Raw genomic sequence first — 26,894 nt, 5'->3', positions numbered from 1 at the left:
GCTCCTGTGCAGGCAGGGAGTCACAATTATCCCGTACTTGGACGATCTCCTGATAAAAGCGAGATCGAGAGATCAATTGCTGAAAAGCGTGTCGCTCTCCCTGAGAGTGCTACAACAGCACGGTTGGATTCTAAATATGCCAAAGGCACAATTGATTCCAACGACTCGACTATCATTCCTAGGCATGATTCTGGACACGGAACAGAAGCGGGTTTTTCTCCCGATGGAAAAAGCCCAGGACCTCCAGAACATGGTCAGAGACCTGCTAAAACCAAAAAGAGTGTCTGTTCATCAATGCACTCGAGTTCTGGGGAAAATGGTGGCGGCCTACGAGGCCATCCCATTTGGCAGGTTTCATGCGAGGACATTTCAGTGGGACCTTCTGGACAAGTGGTCCGGGTCCCATCTACAAATACATCAGAAAATAAGCCTGTTCCCCAGGGCCAGGGTGTCTCTCCTGTGGTGGCTGCAGAGTGCTCACCTTCTAGAGGGTCGCAGGTTCGGCATTCAAGACTGGGTTCTGGTGACCACGGACGCGAGCCTCCAAGGATGGGGAGCAGTCACGCAAGGAAGAAATTTTCAGGGACTATGGTCAAGCCAGGAGGCTTGTCTACACATCAACATACTGGAATTAAGGGCCATATACAACGGCCTACGACAAGCGGAGAATCTTCTTCGCGACCTACCGGTTCTGATTCAATCGGACAACGTCACAGCCGTGGCTCATGTAAACCGCCAAGGCGGGACAAGGAGCAGAGTGGCAATGGCGGAAGCCACCAGGATTCTTCGCTGGGCGGAAAATCACGTAAGCGCTCTGTCAGCAGTCTTCATTCCGGGAGTGGACAACTGGGAAGCAGACTTCCTCAGCAGGCACGATCTCCATCCAGGAGAGTGGGGACTTCATCAAGAAGTTTTGGCAGAGATAACAAGTCTTTGGGGAATTCCTCAAATAGACATGATGGCGTCACGCCTCAACAAGAAACTTAGGAAGAATTGTGCCAGGTCAAGGGACCCTCAGGCAGTAACGGTGGACGCCCTGGTGACACCATGGGTGTTCCAGTCGGTCTATGTGTTCCCTCCTCTTCCTTTCATCTCAAAAATATTGAGAATCATAAGACAAAAGAGTGCAGACAATACTCGTTGTTCCAGATTGGCCTCGAAGGGCCTGGTACTCAGATCTTCAGGAAATGCTCACAGAAGATCCGTGGCCTCTTCCTCTCAGGGAGGACCTGTTACAGCAGGGGCCCTGCGTGTTCCAAGACTTACCGCGGTTACGTTTGACGGCATGGCGGTTGAACACCGAACCCTAGCTGGGAAAGGTATTCCGGAAGAAGTCATCCCTACGCTGATAAAGGCTAGGAGGGAGGTGACGGCGAAACATTATCACCGTATCTGGAGGAAGTATGTTTCTTGGTGTGAAGCCAAGAATGCTCCTACGGAGGATTTCCATCTGGGCCGTTTTCTCCACTTTCTACAGACAGGAGTGGATATGGGCCTGAAGTTAGGCTCCATTAAGGTACAAATTTCGGCCCTATCTATATTCTTTCAGAAGGAATTGGCTTCTCTTCCAGAAGTCCAGACTTTTGTAAAGGGAGTGCTGCACATCCAGCCTCCTTTTGGGCCCCCAGTAGCACCATAGGACCTTAATGTGATATTACGGTTCCTAAAATCTCACTGGTTTGAACCGCTTCAGACGGTTGAATTAAAATTTCTCACTTGGAAGGTGGTCATGTTGTTGGCCTTGGCATCTGCGAGGCGGGTGTCCGAATTGGCGGCCTTGTCTCACAAGAGCCCCTATCTGATTTTCCATGTGGATAGAGCGGAGTTGAGGACTCGTCCTCAATTTTTGCCCAAGGTGGTTTCATCATTTCATATGAACCAACCTATTGTGGTGCCTGTGGCTACGGGTGACTTGGAGGTCTCCAAGTCCCTGGATGTAGTCAGGGCCTTAAAAATCTATGTAGCCAGGACGGCTCGGGTTAGGAAAACAGAAGCACTGTTTGTCCTGTATGCAGCCAACAAAGTTGGCGCTCCTGCTTCGAAGCAGACTATTGCTCGCTGGATCTGTAACACGATTCAGCAGGCTCATTCTACGGCAGGATTGCCGTTACCAAATTCGGTCAAGGCCCATTCCACTAGGAAGGTGGGCTCTTCTTGGGCGGCTGCCCGAGGCGTATCGGCTTTACAGCTTGGCCGAGCAGCTACCTGGTCGGGTTCAAACACTTTTGCAAAGTTCTATAAGTTTGATACCCTGGCTGATGAGGACCTTGCGTTTGCTCAGTCGGTGCTGCAGAGTCATCCGCACTCTCCCGCCCGGTCTGGAGCTTTGGTATAAACCCCATGGTCCTTACGGAGTCCCCAGCATCCTCTAAAACGTAAAGATTTTAAACCTACCGGTAAATGTTTTTCTCCTAGTCCGTAGAGGATGCTGGGCGCCCGTCCCAGTGCGGACTATTTTCTGCAAGGCTTGTATATAGTTGTTGCTTACATAAGGGTTATGTTACAGTTGAAATCAGTCGTTGCTTGATACTGTTTGTTGCATACTGTTAACTGGTTACGTATGTTCCATGTTATACGGTGTGGATGGTGTGGGCTGGTATGAATCTTGCCCTTGGATTACCAAAATCCTTTCCTCGTACTGTCCGTCTCCTCTGGGCACAGTTCTCTAACTGAGGTCTGGAGGAGCCAGTGCACACCCATTCTAAAGTTCTTTGTAGTGCCCATGTCTCCTGCGGAGCCCGTCTATACCCCATGGTCCTTACGGAGTACCCAGCATCCTCTACGGACTAGGAGAAAAAGATTTACCGGTAAGTTTAAAATCTTATTTTTCCTTTGTGCTCTGTAGAAGGCCAGCCCATTATGTAAATTGCACAGTTCACAGCGACGATCTGTCAGTGTGTACATAAAAGAAAGATTAGTTGGCCAATGTCCTCAACAACAGATATATCTGCAGATAGCAGTGGTGGTTGGTCAGTGTGTACCATCTACAGATATATCTGCAGATCAATTGATCTGCAGATATATCTATAGGTGTGTTCCCACCTTAAGATTTGGGTGGGTTTATATTGTTTCTGTGCAGGGTAAATACTGGTTGCTTAATTTTTACACTGCAATTTAGATTTCACTTTGAACACACCCCACCCAAATCTAACATACTCTGCACATGTTATGTCTGCCCCCCCTGCAGTGCACATGGTTTTGCCCAACTGCTAACAAATTTGCTGCTGCGATCAACTCTGAATTAGGCCCCTCGTTAGCAAATGCAAGTTCTAGGACAGGGATGGGGAACCTTCGGCCTTCCAGCTGTTGTTGAACTACACATACCAGCATGCCTTGCTACAGTTTTGCTATTTGGCCATGCTAAAACTGTTGCAGGGCATGCTGGGATGTGTAGTTCAACAACAGCTGTAGGGCCGAAGTTTCCCCATCCCTGTTCTAGGATGTGGGGTGCCAGAAGACTTTGGACCTCCGGCTCCCTTTTGCCTTGTTTACTGTGTATACTGCATACCGGCCCAGTTTATAAGAGTTTGTTCTACAATGTTCGTGATCTGATACTGGGGGGTAAATTTACTAAGGTGGGAGATTTTTAGAACTGGTGATGTTGCCCGTGGCAACCAATCAGATTCTACTTAACATTTATCTAGCTGCTTCTAGCAGATAATAGATATAATCTGATTGGTTGCTATGGGCAACATCACCGGTTCTAAAAATCTCCCACCTTAGTAAATTTACCCCTGGGTTTTAATTGGAATTTTCCCAAAACATCTTCCAGAACTGCAGCTTGTTACATGGGTAATTTTCAGACAAGAGGCCAATTTAGATCCCTGGCAGAGCTATCCAGCTTTAGCTCTGCTCAGAAACGCAGGAATTGGCACCCTCCACTGATTTGGCTTCATTGTTTTTCTGTCTCCTTTATGTTGTTGACTGCACTACTCACAGATTCCTAGAAAGCCTGATCTGCGTAAAACTACTTCTAGGAACCTCTTCCAATTAAAACACCTGACGGTTAATGGGGAGGGGTGCCAATGCCAGAGCAAAGGTGCCTCACCTTCAAATGTACAATATATACACAGATATAGAGAAAAAAAGTGTGTGTGTGTGGGGGGGGGATATTAATAGATGAAAATAATTTATTTATTTGATTTAAAGAGAGGCTGTGTATCACGTCACTTAACTCAATTATCTTCCATTACAAGCATTATTATCATATTGACTTCACATTGAATTTTTAGGAAGAAGCCAATAGAGGTGGGCACAACCTATCAGTACCCCAACAGAGCAACAGCAAAATGCGTATTGGCATGAAGCGTATGTTCATCAGCCTGTCAGTTTGTCTATATGTAGACGTTAGGTATTCAGACGTCTGGGCAACCTGAAAGGAGAGAGTAATTGTTTATATTTGCTCATAATGCATATTCTCCACATATTGTTACACAGTGCATGCATCACCCAGCTGGGGAACTGAGTAGTCCACTAGTTCCTAGCAGCGACTGCGTTCACACTCCGTTATTTTCACCAGCGGAACTGAGAGAGAATATCCAAAACATTTCAACCGGAGGAGGAAAGTGTGATCACTGCAGTTCTGTCATGTTCATTCAGAATTTTGTAAAAAATCAAGCAAATGTGTTTTCTCTTACGTCCTAGAGAATGCTGGGGTCCATATTAGTACCATGGAGTATAGACGGGTCCACCAGGAGCCATTGGCATGTTAAGAGTTTGAGAGTGTGGGCTGGCTCCTCCCTCTATGCCCCTCCTACCAGACTCAGTTTAGAAAATGTGCCCGGAGAAGCCGGTCACAGCTAGGGGAGCTCTACAGAGCTTCTTTAGAAAGGTTTATTTTAGAGTTTGTTATTTTACAGGGTGGATGCTGGCAACAGCCTCCCTGCATCGAGGGACTGAGGGGGAGAGCAGTGTCCGCCCTGCAGGGTCTGAGCCACTGTCTCCGCTGACTAGACACTGAGCTCCAGAGAGGATAGATCGCTCCCCGCCGCAGGGGAACGCTCACCCCAGCAGCATGCCGGCCCCCCCTTACAGTGCTGAAGTGTGGCGAGTGAGTCACTGACCCCCCCGAGCAAGCAGGGGGCTGGTGTGAAGATGACGGCTACAGGGTAGGAGTGCAGTACTAACTGCGCTTTGGGGGCACAGCGCTACTTGGTGGGGCGACCTGAGCCGGCACCTTAACCCTACACTGACCAGAAAGCCTGTCGGGGGCCGCGGATCTTAGTCAGCACAAAATCCTCAGGCCAGTATAATCTTGGAAGAGCGGGAAGACAAGGTGGCGGAGCCTCTCACAGCGGACCTAGCAGCGTTCAGCGCCATTTTCCTGCCTGCAGACATGCTGCCAGTGGAAGAGCAGTCCCTCCAGAGCACCTCCAACTATCTTAGGATAACCAGTATATTGAGACTTGGACACCATAGGTTATGTTTACTGTTCGTGATATTATAGGAACCAAATTATATTATTAGGGAAATGGGCATATCTACAATAGCAGTATCTATTTTGATTAAAAAGGAAAACCTGTCTTCTATGACATGAAACGCTTTATGTCTGACTGGCGGACATGTGAGGATCATTTTCCAATAATCAAAGGGAGGGGTAATTAGAGACCATCTCAGTTGCTGTTGGGAACAATTTGATTATTGTACTATTTTGTACAGAATTCCTCACATTACTGAAGGGGGTAAAATAATCACAGTGATGTCTTAACAACACGATTTAACAAAACGATTTATTATTAACACAATACAGTAATTTCAGCTGTGATCTTGTTTTATAACATGATGATCGATCTCTTATATCCATTTATACTATATTTTGTTTACTGTTAAGAAATTCATTTTCGATTGAGTCCGGGGTTTTATACTACAAGATCCAGAATGCTTGGCAAATTCCGCTGGTCCGAGCGGCCGAGACGTCATTTCCGCTTCCGTTTCCGGCGGAAAAACCATATATGGACAGCTTAGTAGAATAAGAAAACTACGAATCCCAGAAGGCTAAGCGTGGTATTCGCGATGTATCGGAAATGACCTTTCTATATACAGTACATGAACAATATTTATGTTGCCTTAACAATACTGTGGAATTCATGGTCTATAACTGATATGTATTGTATTTTGGACATTTTTGGTGTAATTAATGTAACCAAGGAACAGGAAGTTGGCTAATTGATTGCATCATTTCCTGCTACTCACAGATAGGCAAGTGGCCTTATAAATATTCAGTCTCCTCACAGTCCAGATATGTCTTGACAAAGGTCCACTGACCGAAACGCGTCGACATTATCTGGACTGTGAGTAGCTATATTCCACATTCATTTTTTGCCAGAATTTTTTCTTGATAGAGAAAAAAAAAATTATATTTTTTTATGTTGCTCAGATTTTTCATGTACTTTTTATGTACTTTTTAAACTTACTGCCAAACTTCTTTTTTCTGGAATGGATTAAAAAACTTTTTGTTTTATGAATGCTCTTGCCTATACCTGAATTTTTTGGAAAAAACCACACATTGTCAACAGTGAACATTAGATTTTATCAGATTCCTTTTACCACTACACACTGACTGGTGAAATCTCTAAAGACCGGATAGAATAAACATCCTAGTCCAAAAGATACCCTGATAGGATTCAACTATGCCATTTCAACGTGAGTCTGGGTACGCCTATATCTAAGAAGCATGGTGTAAAGATACCTTTATAGGAGTGTCTGATACATATCCCGTGTGAGTTCGGGTACGCCTGTGTGAATCAATATATTTTGGATAAACTTCAGTTTATGAGCTGTGAGAGTCATCGTATAAAAGATACCTTTACGGACACATTACCACCTATTTTTTGGTGTGAGTGGGATGTGTGAGCTACTGAATCAAACCACCGAAGTCTGTCAGCAGCACCACCATAGAGTAAAGATACCTTGATAGGAGCGGAATATTCAGTTCCAGTGTGAGTTGGGGTACGCCTCATTTATATGAAGAATATCAAGTATAAAAATACCTTTTTAAGGAGTGCCCTCCTCATCCTCCGTGTGAGTTTTGGGTACGCCTGTGTATGATTAACGTATTATAATTTGATGTCTGGTTACCTGGAAGCTGTGAATACCACTGTGTAAAAGATACCTTTATGGGCACACCAACACCTATTTCAGTGTGAGTGGGGTACGCAAGACATCACAAGATCACTACTATCTACAAAATATACCATTTGTCTACAATTTATGTTAACATTGGATTATAAAGAATATTACACATTGCATGTTATTATTTTTTATCCTACATGTATGAATAACTACGACATAATATAACTGGATGAAATTACGATTCTTCCTTATTGAGTGAACCAACTCCGAGGTCATCTTTCCCTAAAAGGAACGTATTGTATACATAACTTATGGTTTAATCATCTTTTAAGCGCCTAGGACACAGTTTAGTGTCTACTTTTTGTGTATACCTCCAACTATCTGTATGGTACCGGGGGGATGTAGAAGGGAGGGGAGGCTGTGTAAAGACTGTGTCACCTATTAAGGGACACAGTCCGCGCTGGTTAAGGGTCTCCCTATACCTATATAGCGCTGAGTGGGGGTTGGCCCCAATCTCTGTGTCTCTCTGCCATTCTTAGGGGTAAACGCTGTCTGCCCTGTACCCTGTGTGTATGTGGGGTGTACAAGCAAACATGTCTAGAGACTCTGTCTCATGTGCTGCAGAGGATTTATCTTCTCAGGAAGATCCCATCCCATGTAATCAGGATTGCACTATTGTAGCGCAGATCCCAGCTAAAGAACCGGAGTGGTTAGCTTCTCGTAGGGGGGCTATTTCTCAGATTTCTGAAAGGGTTGCAAGAACTGAGCATGCAACTCAGGTATTGCAATCCTCTATGGCAGTATGGTCTGATACTGCTCCCTCGGGGCCCCCTGCTGTACATTCTCACAAACGTGCTCTTGCCCAAATTATGCAGGATGACATGGATACCGATTCTGACACAGCAGACGGTGATGGCGATGTGTCGAGGGGGACGGCATTACTTGCTAAGGGGGTGCAGTTGATGATTGAGGCCATGCGGGATGTGCTACATATTTCTGACACACCTCCTGCGCAGGTTGAGGAGACCTTTTTCACAGACAGTAAGAAAGCCCCTCTCACCTTCCCGGCATCTAAGGAATTAAATGCTATATTTTAAAAAGTCTGGGAAAAACCGGTGAAAAATTTCCAGATCCTTAAAAGGGTTCTGGTTGCTTTTCCCTTCCCGGAAGATGATAGAAAAAAAATGGGAGTCCCCGCCTATAGTTGATGCCTCTGTCTCTAGGCTGTCAAAACAGGTTGTCTTGCCAGTCCCGGGATCTACCGCGTTGAAAGACCCGGCAGATCGCAAAGTGGATGCTACGCTCAAATCCATATACATGGCTTCAGGGCTATACTGCGGCCTACTATTGGCTGTGCATGGATTTCAAAAGCTATAGCAAAGTGGTCAATCACTGCAGGAGGACTTGACTACGATGGATAAAGGTGACGTTGATTTATTTTTACGTAACATACAGGATTCTGCAGGGTTCCTGGTAGAATCCATGAAGGATCTGGGTTCCATGGCTGCAGGGATCTCATCCATCTCCGTCTTTGCTCGCAGGGGTCTCTGCTTGCGCCAATGGTCTGCAGACGCGGAATCCAGGAAGAGTGTGGAGAGCCTACCCCATACAGGTCAGGCTCTGTTTGGCAAGGCGCTGGATGCGTGGATCGCCATGGCTACTGCGGGTAAGTCTCCTTTTTTACCCTCAGCTGCACTGGCTACGAAGAAGCCTTTTACTCCCAACACATCACAGTCCTTTCGGCCCGCTAGGCCTAGAAAGAACAAGCCCTCTCACACCTTCTTTAGAGGTGGTCATGCCAAATCCAAAAAGCCTGCTCCCGGAGGTTCCCAGGATCAGAATCCTGCTTCTGGTACCTCAAAGTCCTCAGCATGACGGTGGACCGCACAGCCTGGAGGAAAGTCAGGTGGGAGCAAGACTCCGGCATTTCAGCCACGTCTGGGTGTCGTCTGGCCTGGACACCTGGATACAGGATTGTCACAACTGAGGGCCTGAGCTGACGGGAGGCAGCCTCAGTTGTAGGGGCTGAGATGTACCGGAACCTGGGAGGTTGTATCAGACCCTTGGACATGTAAGTAACATGAATAATAACTGCCCGAAGGCGTGACCACGACAACTTGGATAAAAGTCAATGATGTTTATTATGACAACTCCGCAACACAGCAGCAGTAAAAGAAAACGTAAAAGTCAGCAAAGAATAAATACAGTTCCTGGGTACTACAGGATGGCAGGAGCCACAGGGCACTGGTAGTGTGAGATAGTTCTTATAATCTTCTAGATGGAAAGTCCTTACCAGGCCCGACTGTAGCGATGGAGATAACCCAGGATTGTGCCAGCTGGTGTTCCAGGAAAAGCTGGGTTGCTGAAGATAAAACGGCTGCTGTGGATACTGGCTGGAACCAGACTGTTGTTAGCACGGAGTGGATACTGGCTGGAACCAGTTAAATAATAAATGAACTTGGGAGCGATGAAATATGAACTGAAATGTAGAACTTGAGAGCGGAGAAATAATAATACCGGTGGAGAGTGGTAAAGTGTAGAAAGGACACCGGCCCTTTAAGAGAAGCTGTACTCTGCTGGAAGCTGAGCTGAAAGCAGGTAATGTTGTAGCTGGAAACAGATGAATCCACAATGGATTGGAGAGTCAGGCTACACCGCAGGTGGAATGCTGGTGCGGGTCTCTATGGTGGAAGTCTTGAGACAGGAGCTGGAACCTGGAAGACAATCACAGGAGAGAGACAAACAGGAACTAGGTTTGACAACCAAAGCACTGACGCCTTCCTTGCTCAGGCACAGTGTATTTATACCTGCAGCAAGGAAGGGATTGGCTAGGCAATTATGCAGATTATCAATACTGAGAACAGATTGGTGGAAATGATCAGCTGACAGAATCCAAGATGGCTGCGCCCATGCAGACACTTGGAGGGAAGTTTGGTTTGTAATCCATGTGGTAATGAAAACAGTAATGGCGGCGCCGGCCACCGGAGACAGGAGGCGCCAGGCTGACAGATGCACATCCAACCACGCAGACACAGCGGAGGCCGCGGCTGACGTAATCGCCACTCAGACACTCTGCATGCAGAAGTTCAGGGACGGCGGCGGAGGCCGCGGGAGACGCCATGCCAGGTGTAATATGGCGTTTACTGTGACAGCGTCCCAGAGTGACAGGAGAGGATACAGGAATGTACACATCAGGATAACAGATGGGATCCGGTCCTGGAGCGCTGAGCCAGCCTTAGGAGGCATCTGATGGGTAAGAAATGGCGTCCAGATACCCGGATCGTGACAGCACCCCCCCCCCCTTTAGGAGTGGCCCCAGGACACTTCTTTGGCTTTTGAGGAAACTTGGAATGGAATCTCCGGACCAAGGCAGGAGCATGGACATCAGAAGCATTGGTCCATGAACGTTCCTCAGGACCATAACCCTTCCAGTCAATAAGATATTGTAGTTGACCGTAACGGTGACGTGAGTCCAGGATCTTGGCCACTTCATACTCAACGCCTCGTTGAGTTTGGACTTTCGGAGTTGGAGGAAGTGAGGAATGAAACCGATTCAAGATCAGCGGTTTCAACAGGGAAACATGGAATGTCCTGGGTATTTTTAAGAAGGGAGGCAACTGGAGTCTGTAAGCAACAGGATTGATGACTTGTTCAATCTTGAAAGGACCGATATAGCGAGGTGCAAACTTCATACTGGGAACTCTTAACCTCAAATTCTTCGTGGATAACCATACCCGATCACCCACCTTGAGAGCAGGAACTGCTCGACGCTTCTTATCCGCAAACTTCTTGTACCTGAACGATGCCTTGAGCAGAGCTGATCGTACGCTCTTCCAGATATTGGCAAACTGATGCAAGGTGATATCCACTGCGGGAACAGAAGTTGCTGGAAGCGGTTGGAACTCAGGGACTTTAGGGTGGAATCCAAAGTTAGTGAAGAATGGTGTTGAAGCAGATGAAGAATGATACTGGTTGTTATGACAGAACTCGGCCCAGGGAAGTAATTGAACCCAGTCATCTTGAGAGGAGGACACATAGATGCGGAGGAAGGCCTCCAAGTCCTGATTCACCCTCTCGGTTTGACCATTGGTCTGAGGATGGTAAGCCGTGGAAAACTTTAGCTTGACTTGGAGGACTTGACATAAACTTCGCCAGAATTTGGCTGTGAATTGAACTCCTCGATCTGAGATAATTTATTCAGGAAGACCGTGGAGTCGGAAGATCTCTTGTATGAATACTTGAGCCAACTTGGAAGCTGACGGAAGACCGGTGAGAGGAATGAAGTGTGCCATCTTGGTGAACCGGTCAACTACCACCCAGATGGTATTGAACTTGTTGCACATGGGTAAATCTGTAATAAAATCCATCGACAAATGGGTCCAAGGTCGACGGGGAACAGATAGTGGAACCAGTTGCCCCGCAGGCGACTGGCGGGATACCTTATGTTGAGCACACTTTGGGCAAGATGCAATAAACTCCAAGACGTCCTTTTTCAGAGTTGGTCACCAATAGGACCTAGAGATAAACTCCAGGGTTTTTTGGATACCTGTATGTCCGGCAAAACGGGAAGCATGGGCCCAATGCATGAGCTTCTTCCTTCGCATCGGTTTCACAAAACTTTTCCCTGATGGGGGCGTAGAGTCCATCCCTACCGTGGAGAATGCCAACGGATTTATAATAGGATGCTTGTCTGAAGACTCTGACTCATTTTCTTGCTCCCATGAGCGGGAAAGGGCATCGGCCTTGCGATTCTGAGAGCCCGGACAGAACTGGAGTTTAAAGTCGAACCTGGAAAAGAAAAGTGCCCATCTGGCCTGACGAGGGTTGAGACATTGTGCGCCTTTCAGATATAAAAGGTTCTTGTGGTCTGTAAGTATGGTGATTGAATGAGAAGCTCCCTCCAACAGATACCTCCACTCTTCTAGAGCGAGCTTGATGGCTAGCAACTCCTGGTCGCCAATGGCATAGTTGCGCTCAGCTGGGGAGAACTTCCGGGAGAAGAAACTGCAAGGGTGTAAATGGCCATCTTTAGCCCTCTGAGATAACACCGCTCCTACTCCAACGGAGGAGGCATCCACCTCTAAGATGAAAGGAGAGTCGATGTCAGGCTGTTTCAGAACAGGCGCAGAGATGAACCTTTGTTTTAAAAGATGAAATGCTTGCATGGCTTCTTCAGACCACTTGGACGGGTTAGCACCCTTCTTAGTGAAAGCAGTAATAGGCGCCACAATGGTGGAAAAGTCTCGTATAAACTTTCGGTAATAGTTGGCGAACCCTAAGAACCTCTGGACCCCTTTGAGGGTTAAGGGTACCGACCAATTTTGGATTGCTTGTAGTTTCTCAGGATCCATCTCTAGTCCGGAACCGGACACAATGTACCCTAGAAACGGAATGGACTTGACTTCAAAGACGCATTTTTCTAATTTGCAATAGAGATGATTGACACGGAGACGGGACAGAACCTCTTTAACCCAAAAACGATGTTCCTCTAAATCGTTGGCAAAAATGAGGATATCGTCTAGATAGACCACGACATGACGGTATAGAATGTCTCTGAAGATCTCATTGACAAAATGCTGGAAGACAGCTGGAGCATTGCTCAATCCGAAGGGCATGACGAGGTACTCATAATGTCCGTCACGGGTGTTAAAGGCGGTCTTCCACTCGTCACCCTCACGGATCCGGATGAGATTGTATGCACCTCTCAAGTCCAGCTTTGTAAAGATGGTAGCTCCGCTAACTCTGTCAAAGAGCTCAGTAATCAGGGGTAAAGGATAACTGTTCTTGATGGTAATGTCGTTCAAACCTCTGTAGTCGATGCACGGCCGCAGACCACCATCTTTCTTTTTTACAAAAAAGAAGCCTGCGCCGGCTGGAGAAGAAGAAGGTCGAATGAACCCCTTTGCTAGGTTCTCTTTAATATATTCCTCCATAGAATGCGTCTCAGGCAGAGACAACGGATAAGTTCGGCCTCGAGGTGGAACCTTCCCTGGAACGAGATCAATCGGGCAGTCCCATTCTCTATGAGGAGGAAGGATATCAGCAGAAGCTTTACTGAACACATCCGTGAAATCTTGATATGGAGGAGGTGGAACATCAGACGACCTGGGGGAGGAAGAACAGACAGGCAATACTTTAAACAAACATGTCTCAGCACAGGAGGAACCCCATGCCAGGATTTGCATAGTCGTCCAATCAATTGTAGGATTGTGAAGACGGAGCCATGGAAGGCCCAGGACCACAGGATGTGTGGCTCTTGGAATCACTAAAAAAGAAATAAGTTCGGAATGAAGAACTCCCACTCTCAGACGAACTGGTAGAGTCCTTAAAGAAATAACTGCATCAAAAATTTTGCTGCCATCCACGGCAGTTAAAGAAATGGACGAAGGAAGTCTCTCGGTGGGTAGGGACCACCGTTTAACATAGGCTTCGGTAATAAAGTTCCCAGCTGCTCCGGAATCAAGGAGGGCAATGACGTTCCGATAACGTTGAGCAACTTGAAGCGAGACTGGGAGATTACAATCTTGAGGAGATGGAGAGGAGATCATTACTCCTAGCCGGCCCTCTCCTTGGCGAGCTAGGATTTGGAGTTTCCCGGACGTTTGGGACAGGCATTAATGGTGTGAGACAGAGCTGCACAATAGAGACAGAGAGACTCGGAGAGACGTCTTCGGCGCTCAGCAGGAGTTATACGGGAACGGCCAAGTTGCATGGGCTCATCTTTAGATGGTGACAGTTGACGAGGAGGAGGAGCAGAAGATTTTGGAGCAGATGATCTTCCACGCTCAGTTGCTCTCTCTCTGAAACGTAAATCAACTTTCGTGCAGAGTGAGATTAGCTCATCTAACTTAGAAGGTAAGTCTCTGGTAGCTAACTCATCTTTAATACGCTCAGATAAGCCATGCCAGAATGCAGCATACAGGGCCTCGTCGTTCCATGCCAGTTCGGATGCCAGGATCTGGAACTGTATCCGATATTGTCCTACAGTACGTGACCCCTGGCGTAAACGGAGAATCTCGGATGAAGCTGAGGTTACCCGGCCTGGCTCGTCGAAGATGCACCTGAATGTTGACACGAAGGCAGTGTAGGAAGATAGCAGGGTGTCGGACCTCTCCCATAACGGTGATGCCCAATCAAGGGCTGAGCCACTGAGAAGAGAAATAATGTAGGCAATTTTTGTACGGTCACTGGGAAAATTGCCAGGTTGTAGCTCAAACTGAATCTCACACTGGTTGAGAAATCCCCTGCAGAATCTTGGAGATCCGTCAAATTTTGCTGGCGTTGGAAGATGAAGACGTGGAGCAGAAATGGGTAAGGTGGGTGGGGTTATAGCTGGAGTCACTGTGGTTGACGCACCAGACGCGCCTGATCCACGGAGAGTTGTCTGAATCCCATCCAGCCGAGTAGAGAGATCCTGGAGACAGCGGATGATGTGGCCCTGTGCAGCCTCCTGATGTTCTAGTCGGGCTGCCAATTCTTGCATCGGCCTTGCCGCTTGATCCTGGTCTCCGGCTGGATTCATTAGGTCAGTGCTTACTGTCACAACTGAGGGCCTGAGCTGACGGGTGGCAGCCTCAGTTGTAGGGGCTGAGATGTACCGGAACCTGGGAGGTTGTATCAGACCCCTGGACATGTAAGTAACATGAATAATAACTGCCCGAAGGCGTGACCACGACAACTTGGATAAAAGTCAATGATGTTTATTATGACAACTCTGCAACACAGCAGCAGTAAAAGAAAACGTAAAAGTCAGCAAAGAATAAATACAGTTCCTGGGTACTACAGGATGGCAGGAGCCACAGGGCACTGGTAGTGTGAGATAGTTCTTATAATCTTCTAGATGGAAAGTCCTTACCAGGCCCGACTGTAGCAATGGAGATAACCCAGGATTGTGCCAGCTGGTGTTCCAGGAAAAGCTGGGTTGCTGAAGATAAAACGGCTGCTGTGGATACTGGCTGGAACCAGACTGTTGTTAGCACGGAGTGGATACTGGCTGGAACCAGTTAAATAATAAATGAACTTGGGAGCGATGAAATATGAACTGAAATGTAGAACTTGAGAGCGGAGAAATAATAATACCGGTGGAGAGTGGTAAAGTGTAGAAAGGACACCGGCCCTTTAAGAGAAGCTGTACTCTGCTGGAAGCTGAGCTGGAAGCAGGTAATGTTGTAGCTGGAAACAGATGAATCCACAATGGATTGGAGAGTCAGGCTACACCGCAGGTGGAATGCTGGTGCGGGTCTCTATGGTGGAAGTCTTGAGACAGGAGCTGGAACCTGGAAGACAATCACAGGAGAGAGACAAACAGGAACTAGGTTTGACAACCAAAGCACTGACGCCTTCCTTGCTCAGGCACAGTGTATTTATACCTGCAGCAAGAAAGGGATTGGCTAGGCAATTATGCAGATTATCAATACTGAGAACAGATTGGTGGAAATGATCAGCTGACAGAATCCAAGATGGCTGCGCCCATGCAGACACTTGGAGGGAAGTTTGGTTTGTAATCCATGTGGTAATGAAAACAGTAATGGCGGCGCCGGCCACCGGAGACAGGAGGCGCCAGGCTGACAGATGCACATCCAACCACGCAGACACAGCGGAGGCCGCGGCTGACGTAATCGCCACTCAGACACTCTGCATGCAGAAGTTCAGGGACGGCGGCGGAGGCCGCGGGAGACGCCATGCCAGGTGTAATATGGCGTTTACTGTGACAGCGTCCCAGAGTGACAGGAGAGGATACAGGAATGTACACATCAGGATAACAAATGGGATCCGGTCCTGGAGCGCTGAGCCAGCCTTAGGAGGCATCTGATGGGTAAGAAATGGCGTCCAGATACCCGGATCGTGACAGCGATATTGTGTCCCGGGGGTACAGGCTGGAGTTTCAAACTGTCCCACCTCACCGATTCTTCAAATCAGGCTTGCCGGCAGACAGAGCTGTACTACTGGACGCTATCCAAAAATTTATAGTGTCCGAGGTCATTGTTCCAGTTCCACCTCATCAGTTGAACAAAGGTTACTATTCGAACCTTTTTGTGGTACCGAAGCCCGATGGTTCAGTCAGGCCAATTCTGAAATTGAAATCTTTGAACCCTTATCTCGGGGACTTCAAATTCAAAATGGAGTCTCTGAGAGCAGTTATCTCAGGACTAACGGAGGGGGAGTTCCTGGTGTCCCTGGACATCAAGGATGCGTACCTCCACATTCCCATTTGGTCGCCGCAACAGGCTTATCTCAGGTTTGCCTGTTAGACGATCACTATCAGTTTTATGCACTGCCGCTCGCTTCTCCACGGCACTGAGGGTCTTCACCAAGGTGATGGCAGAGATGATGGTTCTCCTCCGCAAGCAGGGGGTGAACATAATTCCATATCTGGACTATCTGCTGATCAAAGCATCGTCCAGGAAGAAGTTGTTAAGATCCATTGTGCTCACGACACATCAGCTCAAGGTTGAATCCTGAACCTTCCAAAGTCTCATCTGGAGCCGACAAGGAGGCTGTCTTTCCTGGGGATGATCCTCGACACGGAGGTGCAGAGGGTGTTTCTACCGGTGGAGAAAGCGTTGGTGATTCAGACTATGGTCCGGGATGTCTTGAAACTTGCCCGGGTATCGGTTCATCTGTGCATTCGCCTTCTGGGGAAGATGGTTGCCTCCTTCAAGGCTCTGCAGTGCGGAAGGTTTCATGCTCGATCCTTTCAACTGGATCTCTTGGACCAGTGGTTGGGATCTCGCCTACATATGCACCAGAGGATACGTCTGTCACTGAAAGCCAGGATTTCGCTCCTCTGGTGGCTGCAACTACCACACCTTCTGGAAGGACGAAGGTTCGGAGTTCAGGACTGGATCCTTCTGACCACGGATGCAAGTCTAAGAGGTTGGGGAGTAGTCACTCAAAGGGAAACCTTCCAAGGAAGGTGGTCAAGTGAAGAATCCCTTCTTCCGATAAACATCCTGGAGCTAAGAGCTGTGTACAACTGCCTTCTTCAAGCAGCACACCTCCTGCATGATCGGGCTGTTCAGGTGCAATCGGACAATGTGACCACAGTGGCCTACATAAACCGACAAGGCGGAACGAAGAGCAGGGCTGCAATGGCAGACGTGACAAGAATCCTCCTCTGGGCAGAAAGGCACGCTGTAGCGATGTCAGCGATCTTCATTCCGGGCGTAGACAACTGGGAAGCAGACTTCCTCAGCAGACATGATCTCCATCCAGGAGAGTGGGAACTCCACCCGGAGCTGTTCGAGGAGGTTGGTGGGGGGTTCCTCACATAGACATGATGGCCTCCCGCCTCAACAAGAAGCTGCGGAGGTATTGTTCCAGGTCAAGAGACTCACAGGCAGTGGCGGTGGACGCACTAGTAACACCGTGGGTGTTCACGTCAGTGTATGTGTTCCCTCAACTTCCTCTGATTCGAAAAGTTCTATAACTGATAAAAAGAACAAAGGTTCTGGCAATCCTTCAAAATAATACAGTGAGGGAAGATCAAAGGCGCTACTTGACCACTATCAGACCACTTCAAACAATATTTAAGGAAGAAATGGGTATGAATATACGTTGCATGAATTTTCTGCAGTCCTGAGTCAGCTGGGTTTTTTTTCCTCCTTTTTTTAAGCAGATTCACCGACTCCCAAGTGTTCCATGTGTGGAAAGACAAGAAATAAACACAAAATGTGTAGTATTGTTTACATTGCAAATTAATATAAGTCTCGTGAAAACACCAGGGGAAATGAGAGCCCTATGGTGTGGAAAATTCTTGATAGTAGATAGGGATAGTTCCTCACCACCACTTCACAGCATGAAGAGACGTACCAAAACTCACATGAAAATATATAGCACCATACACATAAAGGTATCTTTCACTTTCATATACTTGACAAAAGAATGAGTAATTATTCTCGTTCCATTGAACGTACCGCACTCACTTCTTGACGGGTAAATTTCCACATATAGCGGTTTCTTTAGAATGGACACACAGATTCTTCTCTCCAAACAAAGTCATTTAATTTTCACAAAATTCATAAAATACAAAAATTAAAAAACAGACGGAAAATCTCCATGTTCAATTTCCAAAAAATAGTACAATAGAAAACGTGGAATAATTGTGGATGGAGGGAAGGTTGTTGAAAAAGGTAGTAATCACTGTCTGGTAGCACCTACCTGGTGCTACCAGACAATGATTACTACCTTTTTCAACAGCCTTCCCTCCATCCACAATTATTCCAAATGTACATAGCTTTTTGTGAACACAGATGTTTATCCGGATTTCACCAGTGTTTGTCACATTCCATCTGACTCACGTTTTCTATTGTACTATTTTTTGGAAATTGAACATGGAGATTTTCCGTCTGTTTTTTTAATTTTTGTATTTTATGAATTTTGTGAAAATTAAATGACTTTGTTTGGAGAGAAGAATCTGTGTGTCCATTCTAAAGAAACCGCCATATGTAGAAATTTACCCGTCAAGAAGTGAGTGCGGTACGTTCAATTGAACGAGAATAATTACTCATTCTTTTGTCAAGTATATGAAAGTGAAAGATACCTTTTATGTGTATGGTGATATATATTTTCAAGTGAGTTTTGGTACGTTTCTTCATGCTGTGAAGTGGTGGTGAGGAACTATCCCTATCTACTATCAAGAATTTTCCACACCATAGGGCTCTCATTTCCCCTGGTGTTTTCACGAGACTTATATTAATTTGCAGTATAAACAATACTACACATTTTGTGTTTATTTCTTGTCTTTCCACACATGGAACACTTGGGAGTCGGTGAATCTGCTTAAAAAAGGAGGGGAAAAAACAGCTGACTCAGGACTGCAGAAAATTCATGTGACGTATATTCATACCCATTTCTTCCTTAAATATTGTTTGAAGTGGTCTGATAGTGGTTAAGTAGCGCCTTTGATCTTCCCTCACTGTATTATTTTGAATCATTGGTTTATGTGATCTGGTTTTTGGGCAGATCATAAGAGGAGTGAGATTGGGCTGATACGGAAAGTGCGCCAGAGTACACACACTCCATTCGGTATTGTTCTGGCAAATCTCATTGCTCCAGACTGGCCAAGGAGGGCTTGGTACGTGGATCTACTGCTGGAAGATCCAAGGCCTCTTCCTCTTTGGGAGGATCTTCTACTGCAGGGGCCGTTCGCTTATCAAGACTTACCACGGCTACGTTTGACAGCATGGCGGTTGAGCGCCAGATCTTAGCTCGGAAGGGTATCCCGAGCTAGGTTATTCCTACCCTGATACAGGCTAGGAAGGGGGTAACGTCTAAACATTACCATCGAATTTGGAAAAAATATGTGTCTTGGTGTGAATCCAAGAAATTTTGTGCGGTGGAGTTTCAACTTGGAGGTTTTCTCCTTTTCCTGCAAGCAGGGGTGGATATGGGCCTGAGATTGGGCTCCATTAAGGTTCAGATCTCAGCTTTATCCATTTTCTTCCAGAAACAATTGGCTGTCATCCATGAGGTTTAGACCTTTTTGAAAGGTGTTCTGCACATCCAGCCTCCCTTTGTGGCGCCAATGGCACCCTGGGATCTTGATGTGGCGTTACAGTTCCTGTAATCAGATTGATTTGAGCCTCTACAGGAGGCTGAAATCAAATTTCTCACGTGGAAGGCGGTCACTTTGTTGGCCTTAGCTTCTGCTCGACATGTGTCGGAATTGGGGGCTTTGTTCTGTAAAAGTCCCTATTTGGTCTTCCATGAAGATAGGGCGAAACTCAGGACTCGTCCACAGTTCCTTCCTAAGGTTGTGTCAGCTTTTCATATCAACCAACCTATTGTGGTGCCAGTTGCTACTGACTCCTCAATTGCTTCAAAGGCCTTGTATGTAGTGAGGGCTTTGAAGATTTATGTGAAGAGAACGGCTCGTCATAGAAAATCTGACTCTCTGTTTGTCCTCTATGATCCCAAGAAAATTGGGTGTCCTGCTTCAGAGCAGACGATTTCACGCTGGATCAGGTTCACTATCCAGCATGCATATTCTTCGGCAGAATTGGCGTGTCCAAAATCTGTTAAGGCCCACTCTACTCGTAAGGTGGGTTCTTCGTGGGCGGCTGCCCGGGGTGTCTCGGCTATACAGCTTTGCCAAGCAGCTACTTGGTCTGGGTCGAACACGTTTGCTAAGTTTTACAAGTTCGATACTTTGGCCTCTGATGACCTCAAGTTTGGTCAAGCAGTTTTGCAGGAGCCTCCGCGCTCTCCCTCCCGTTCTGGGAGCTTTGGTACATCCCCATGGTACTAATATGGACCCCAGCATACTCTAGGACGTCAGAGAAAATAGGATTTTAATTACCTACCGGTAAATCCTTTTCTCGTAGTCCGTAGAGGATGCTGGGCGCCCGCCCAGTGCTTCATTTTCCTGTAGTGGTTATTTAGTTCAGTACTGCCTGGTTTATAGGTAAGTTCTGCATTTTTTTTACTGTTTCAGCTGTTGCTGAGTTTATCCGAAATGTTGGCCAGATTAGCCTTGTTGTGTGAGTTGGTATGAATATCGCCACTATATGTTTATTTCCTTCTCTCGAAGTATGTCGTCTCCTCGGGCACAGTTTCTAAACTGAGTCTGGTAGGAAGGGCATAGAGGGAGGAGCCGGCCAACACTCTCAAACTCTTAAAGTGCCAATGGCTCCTGGTGGACCCGTCTATACCCCATGGTACTAATGTGGACCCCAGCATCCTCTACGGACTATAAGAAAAGGATTTACCAGTAGGTAATTAAAATCCTATTATTGCACCTTTGCTATACATATACATTAGGCTAACCTTAAACATAAATATGTAAAAAGTGTATATTGATTTTAGGAATTTTAAAGTATGTTTTGTAAATGCAAAAAAAAAAAAGTTAAATGGTTTAATATCCTCTCTTCCCCAGGTTAAAAAAGAAGTTGGCGATATTACCATCCTAATTAACAATGCTGGTATTGTTACTGGAAAAAAATTCATAGACTCACCTGATGCCCTTGTGGAAAAGACCATGCAAGTGAACACTATGGCACATTTCTGGGTAATCTAGTTTTGGTCCTGATACTGACATTTTGAAGAAATGCATACATTAAACTTCCTGTTGTATTACTTTTTCCTATATCAGATATCATTAACATCATTTTATTTATTTCCTATTTCAAGTCATACCCTATATCTTTTCTTTCCCCTTTTTTAATACCTTTATCTTCCTAATAATTGGATTGGAGAGCTTCTATTTGGCACCTTTAGTATTCTTTAAAAGAGACTTTTGTCCTTTTTTTTTTTTTTTTTTTTTAGTGCATTGTAACCTCTAATTCAAAGTAAAAGCCATACCATTAGCCCAAGTGATGTCTTTTATGTGAAATAAAAGTTTAGGGAGGGCCCTGTTCTGTTACAATTGAGAGGAGAAAGAGCATTGCTGAGACCGGAGTAGATGGTTCAACATGGCTATTGGGACAGTAGCGTGGGTATAGAAGTGTGAGTAGGGTAGGGTAGGCTGTAGTGAATGGATGGATTTTCAGAGAGAGGCTAAATATTTAAAGGTAAGGTGGGGCTTATCTGTGTTGGGGCTTCCCATGGGTGGTTAGCTACATGAGTGTAGTCAGGAGTGAGACATGGTTATTGGAGAGGAGGCGAGTAGGGTATGGGGTGCCAATCTTTTCAACACAGATGCCCTCACTCCTTACTCTGCCATCACTTGACCACACACTTGCTTTATAATATTGAAATGTATTAGTTATTATTAATTTCTCTTACGTCCTAGAGCAGACCTAGGCAAAGTACGGGCCGCGGGCCACATACGGCCCTTTGGCAATCCCTGTCCAGCCCGCGTATTTATTCCAGTCACACGGCTCCCCCCCCCCCCTTAATCTCACACACACGGCACCCGCGGCTCTCCGCCCACAGGATCCCTGCACCACACACTCTGCTGTATCGCTAGGTCACAAAGACCCTGCGATGCAGCTTAACAATTGAGGCCCAGTGACTGCCCGCGAGTCACAAGCTACAGTGCCGAAGTGCACAGGCAGTCACTGCCGGCGGTCCCCGCCCCCTGGGTCACTAGCAACCAGCGCCTGATGACGTGTATCCCGTGGGAGACGGTTTTGCCCTGTCACTTCCTGCTTAAACTTCGGGGTGCTTTAGAGATCCCGTCAGACCGGCATCCAGGGTGAGTCTTGCAGCAATGGAACAGCAACCCGTCATACAATGCACATTACAAGCCAATAGCAGATAAAAAAAATGACATTAAGAAGTAGGTTTGTGGTTTTATTATATATTGAGCATAATTAAGTTCAAGTTATCATTGGTTTGGCCCTCCAACACAGTTCAGATTTTTCATGTGGCCCCCTATAGAAATTAATTGCCCACCCCTGTCCTAGAGGATGCTGGGGTCCACATTAGTACCATGGGGGTATAGACGGGTCCACTAGGAGCCACTGGCACTTTAAGAGTTTGAGAGTGTGGGCTGGCTCCTCCCTCTATGCCCCTCCTCCTTGACTAAGTTTAGAAAATGTGCCCGGAGGAGCCAGTCACAGCTAGGGGAGCTCCATAACACAGTTGGATCCTGAATCTTCCAAAATCACATTTGGAGCCGACCTGGAGGTTGTCCTTTCTGGGAATGATCCTCGACACGAAAGTGCAGAGGGTGTTTCTTCCGGAGGAGAAATCGTTGGTGATACAAACAATGGTCCGGGATGGCCTAAAACCAGCCCGGGTGTCGGTTCATCAGTGCATTCGCCTCCTGGGGAAGATGGTGGCCTCTTACGAGGCTCTGCAGTAAGGGAGGTTTCATGCTTCGCCCTTCCAACTGGATCTCCTGGACAAATGGTCTGGATCTCATCTACACATGCACCAGAAATTACGTCTGTCGTCAAAGGCCAGGATTTCACTCCTCTGGTGGCTACAATTACCTCACCTTCTGGAGGTTCGGGATTCAGGACTGGATCCACCTAACCACGGATGCAAGTCTCCGGAGTTGGGGCGCAGTCACTCAAGGGGAGACCTTCCAAGGAAGGTGGTCAAGTCTGGAAGCCGGCCTACCATGAAACATTCTGGAACTAAGAGTCGTCTACAACGGTCTTCTCCAAGCAGCCCACTCTTCTGCATGATCGGGCCATTCAAGTGCAGTCGGACAATGTAACGACAGCAGCTTACATAAACCGACAATGCGGAACGAAGCGCAGAGCTGCAATGTCAGAGGTAACAAGAATCGTCCTCTGGGCAGAAAAAAACGCTTTGGCGTTGTCAGCAATATTCATTCTGGGAGTAGACAACTGGGAAGCGGACTTCCTCAGCAGACATGATCTCCATCCAGGGGAGTGAGGACTCCATCCGGAGGTGTTCACGGAGGTAACAGACCTTTGGGGAGTACCTCAAATAGACATGATGGCCTCTGGTCTCAACAAGAAGCTTCGGCGGTATTGTTCCAGGTCGAGGGACCCGCAAGCCATGGCGGTGGACACCCTAATGACTCCGTGGGTGTTCCAGTCGGTGTACGTGTCCTCCACTTCCACTCATTCCAAGAGTTCTAAAACTCATAAGGAGAACAAAAGTTCAGGCAATCCTCATTGCTCCGGACTGGCCAAGAAGGGCTTGGTACGCGGATCTTCTGGATTTACTGCTAGAAGAGCCAAGGCCTCTCCCTCTTCGGGAGGTCCTGCTGCAGCAGGGGCCGTTCGCTTATCAAGACTTACCGCGGCTACGTTTGACGGCATGGAGGTTGAAAGCCAGATATTAGCTCGGAAGGGCATTCCGAGCTAGGTTATTCCTACCCTGATACAGGCTAGGAAAGGAGTAACGTCTAACCATTACCATCGTATTTGGAAAAAATATGTATCTTGGTGTGAATCCAAGAAGTTTCCTACGGTGGTGTCTCAACTGGGACTGTTTCTCCTCTTCCTGCAAGCAGGTGTGGCTATGGGCCTGAGGTTGGGATCCGTAAAGGTCCAGATTTCTGCCCTATTCATTTTCTTCCAGGAACAATTGGCTTCCCTCCCTGAGGTTCAGACTTTTTTCTGAAAGGGGTTCTGCACATCCAGCCTCCCTTTGTGCCGCCTATGGCGCCCTAGGATCTTAACGGGGTGTTACAGTTCCTCCAATCGGATTGGTTTGAGCCTCTACCGGAGGTTGAGGTCAAGTTTCTCACGTGGAAGGCTGTCACTTTGTTGGCCTTAGCTTCTGCTAGACATGTGTCGGAGTTGGTTGCTTTATCTTGTAAGAGCCCCTAGTTGATCTTTCATGAAGATAGAGCTGGGCTACAGACGCGTCAGCAGTGCCTTCCGAAGGTTGTATCGGCATTTCATATCAACCAACCTATTGTGGTGCCAGTGGCTACTGACTCCTCAATTTCATCAAAGTCCTTGGATGTTGTAAGGCTCTGAAAATCTATGTGAAGAGGACTGCTCGTCACAGAAAATCGGACTCTCTGTTTGTCCTGTATGATCCTAAAAAACTTGGGTGTCCTGCTTCTAAGCAGACAATCTCTCGCTAGATCAGGTTCACTATCCAGCATGCGTATTCTACGGCAGGATTGCCGTGTCTTACGTCTGTTAAGGCCCACTCTACTCGTAAGGTGTCTCTGCTTTACAGCTTTGCCGAGCAGCTACTTGGTCAGTGTCGAACACGTTCGCTAAGTTCTACAAGTTCGAGACTTTGGCCTCTGTGGACCTTCAGTTTGGTCAGTCAGTTCTGCAGGAGCCTCCGCGCTCTCCCTCCCATTCTGGGAGCTTTGGTACATTCCCATGGTACTAATATGGACCCCAGCATCCTCTAGGACAGGGGTGGGCAATTATTTCAGCTGAGGGGCCACTTGATGCTTTTTTGTCAGTATCTGAGGGCCACACATAAAATAGCAGCTCCCCCCCCCCCCCCCCCCCCCCACGTGCCAAAAATATAGGGACGTGGCTTCATGTGGAAGGGGCATGGCCAAAAAAGAATAGATTCATATTAGGCTGCTCAATAGTCTCCATTATTCAAATTGCGCCACACAGTAGCGCCACTTACACACATTATACCAGGTAGAGCCCCTTTTACACACATTATGGCAGATAGAGCTCCCTTATACACAGTATTGACGGTAGAGCCCCCTTTTTACACAGTACGGAAGGTAGAGCTCCCTTTTACACATTACAGCAGGTAGAGCCCCCTTTTACACATTAACATTTTATTTGGGATAATCATTGCGCAGCAAGCAAATTATCCAGTGTCTTATGGCCCCTGGGGAAAGGTGTGTCACAGTGACAGAACACAGGGGGGTGACACGATGACAGAACATGGGGTGACACAGTGACAGAACACGGGGGGTGAGAGTGACAGAACATGGGGGTGTGACACAGTGACAGAACATGGGGGGGTGACACGGTAACAGAACATGGGGGGGTGACACGGTAACAGAACATGGGGGGGTGACACGGTGACAGAACACTGGGGTGTGACACGGTGACAGAACATGGGGGGGTGACATGGTGACAGAACATGGGGTGACACGGTGACAGAACACTGGGGTGTGATACGGTAACAGAACATGGGGGGGTGACACGGTGACAGAATACGGGGGTGTGACACGGTGACAGAACACTGGGGGGTGACTCGGTGACAGAACATGGGGGGGTGACACGGTGACAGAACACTGGGGGGTGACTCGGTGACAGAACATGGGGGGGTGACACGGTGACAGAACATGGGGGGGTGACACGGTGACAGAATACGGGGGTGTGACACGGTGACAGAACACTGGGGGGTGACTCGGTGACAGAACATGGGGGGGTGACACGTGACAGAACACTGGGGGGTGACTCGGTGACAGAACATGGGGGGTTGACACGGTGACAGAACACTGGGGGGTGACTCGGTGACAGAACATTGGGGGGTGACATGGTGACAGAACACGGTGGGGGTGACACAGTGACAGAACACTGGAGGGGTTGGTACAGCGAGAGCTAAAGATCTCTACCCCCCAACCCAAAGACAGTCTGACGCCACTGCCCGCACACACAAATATACACACACTAACACACACACTCTCACATATACACACACACACACACACACACACATACACTTTCTTTCTTTCACTCACTTTTTCCATTAACTCACTGATCTGGCTGGCAGTGCAGGAAAGATTGATCTGTAGCAGTCTGGCTCTAGTCCCGTGTAGCTCCGCCCCCTGAGGTCCCATGTAGCTCCGCCCCTTTTCGGCTGTACACAGCCGTTGTTACTGGGGACTCTGCAGGCGGGAGGAGGAGGCTACTACAACACAGGCGCCGTGCAGCAGCAGCAGGGGAGACTGGCACCGGCAGCTTGGAGGTACTGCAGAGCAATGACAAGCAGCTCAGCCGGTCGGGCCGCTTGTCATTGCTTGCTAGTGGGAGGCAGTGGGCCGGGCAGGATCGGTTTGCGGGCCGCATCCGGCCCGTGGGCCGTATTTTGCCCACCCCTACTCTAGGACGTAAGAGAAAATAGGATTTTAATTACCTACCGGTAAATCCTTTTCTCGTAGTCCGTAGAGGATGCTGGGCGCCCGCCCAGCGCTTCGTTTTCCTGCAAATGTTATTTGGTTCAGTACAACTTAGTTTAGTTGAGGACTGCATTGTTACTTGGTAAGTAATGTTTCAGCTGTTGCTGAGTAGTTCAAGCTAGTTGGCTTGACGTGCCTTGTATGTGTGAGCTGGTATGAATCTCGCCACTATCTGTGTATAATCCTTCTCTCGAAGTATGTTGTCTCCTCGGACACAGTTTCTAGACTGAGTCTGGTAGGAGGGGCATAGAGGGAGGAGCCAGCCCACACTCTCAAACTCTTAAAGTGCCAATGGCTTCTGGTGGACCCGTCTATACCCCATGGTACTAATGTGGACCCC

At 47.4% G+C, this 26,894-nt stretch overlaps 1 protein-coding gene across 2 annotated transcripts in view; it reads left to right on the top strand.

Annotated features, from left to right (window-relative positions):
• Positions 1-26,894, top strand: part of LOC134928241 (epidermal retinol dehydrogenase 2-like) — a 150,735-nt gene that overhangs the window by 67,327 nt on the left and 56,514 nt on the right. For both annotated transcript variants that reach the window (XM_063923751.1, XM_063923752.1), the window contains exon 3: positions 20,948-21,079. In XM_063923751.1, the coding sequence (XP_063779821.1) occupies positions 20,948-21,079 (132 nt within the window). The remainder of the gene's footprint in view (positions 1-20,947; positions 21,080-26,894) is intronic.

The sequence above is a fragment of the Pseudophryne corroboree genome, chromosome 5 (assembly GCF_028390025.1).
Source record: "Pseudophryne corroboree isolate aPseCor3 chromosome 5, aPseCor3.hap2, whole genome shotgun sequence".
In the NCBI taxonomy this organism is placed as follows: domain Eukaryota; kingdom Metazoa; phylum Chordata; class Amphibia; order Anura; family Myobatrachidae; genus Pseudophryne; species Pseudophryne corroboree.
Note: the sequence above shows the minus strand (reverse complement) of the source record. Positions and strands in the feature narration are given on the sequence as shown.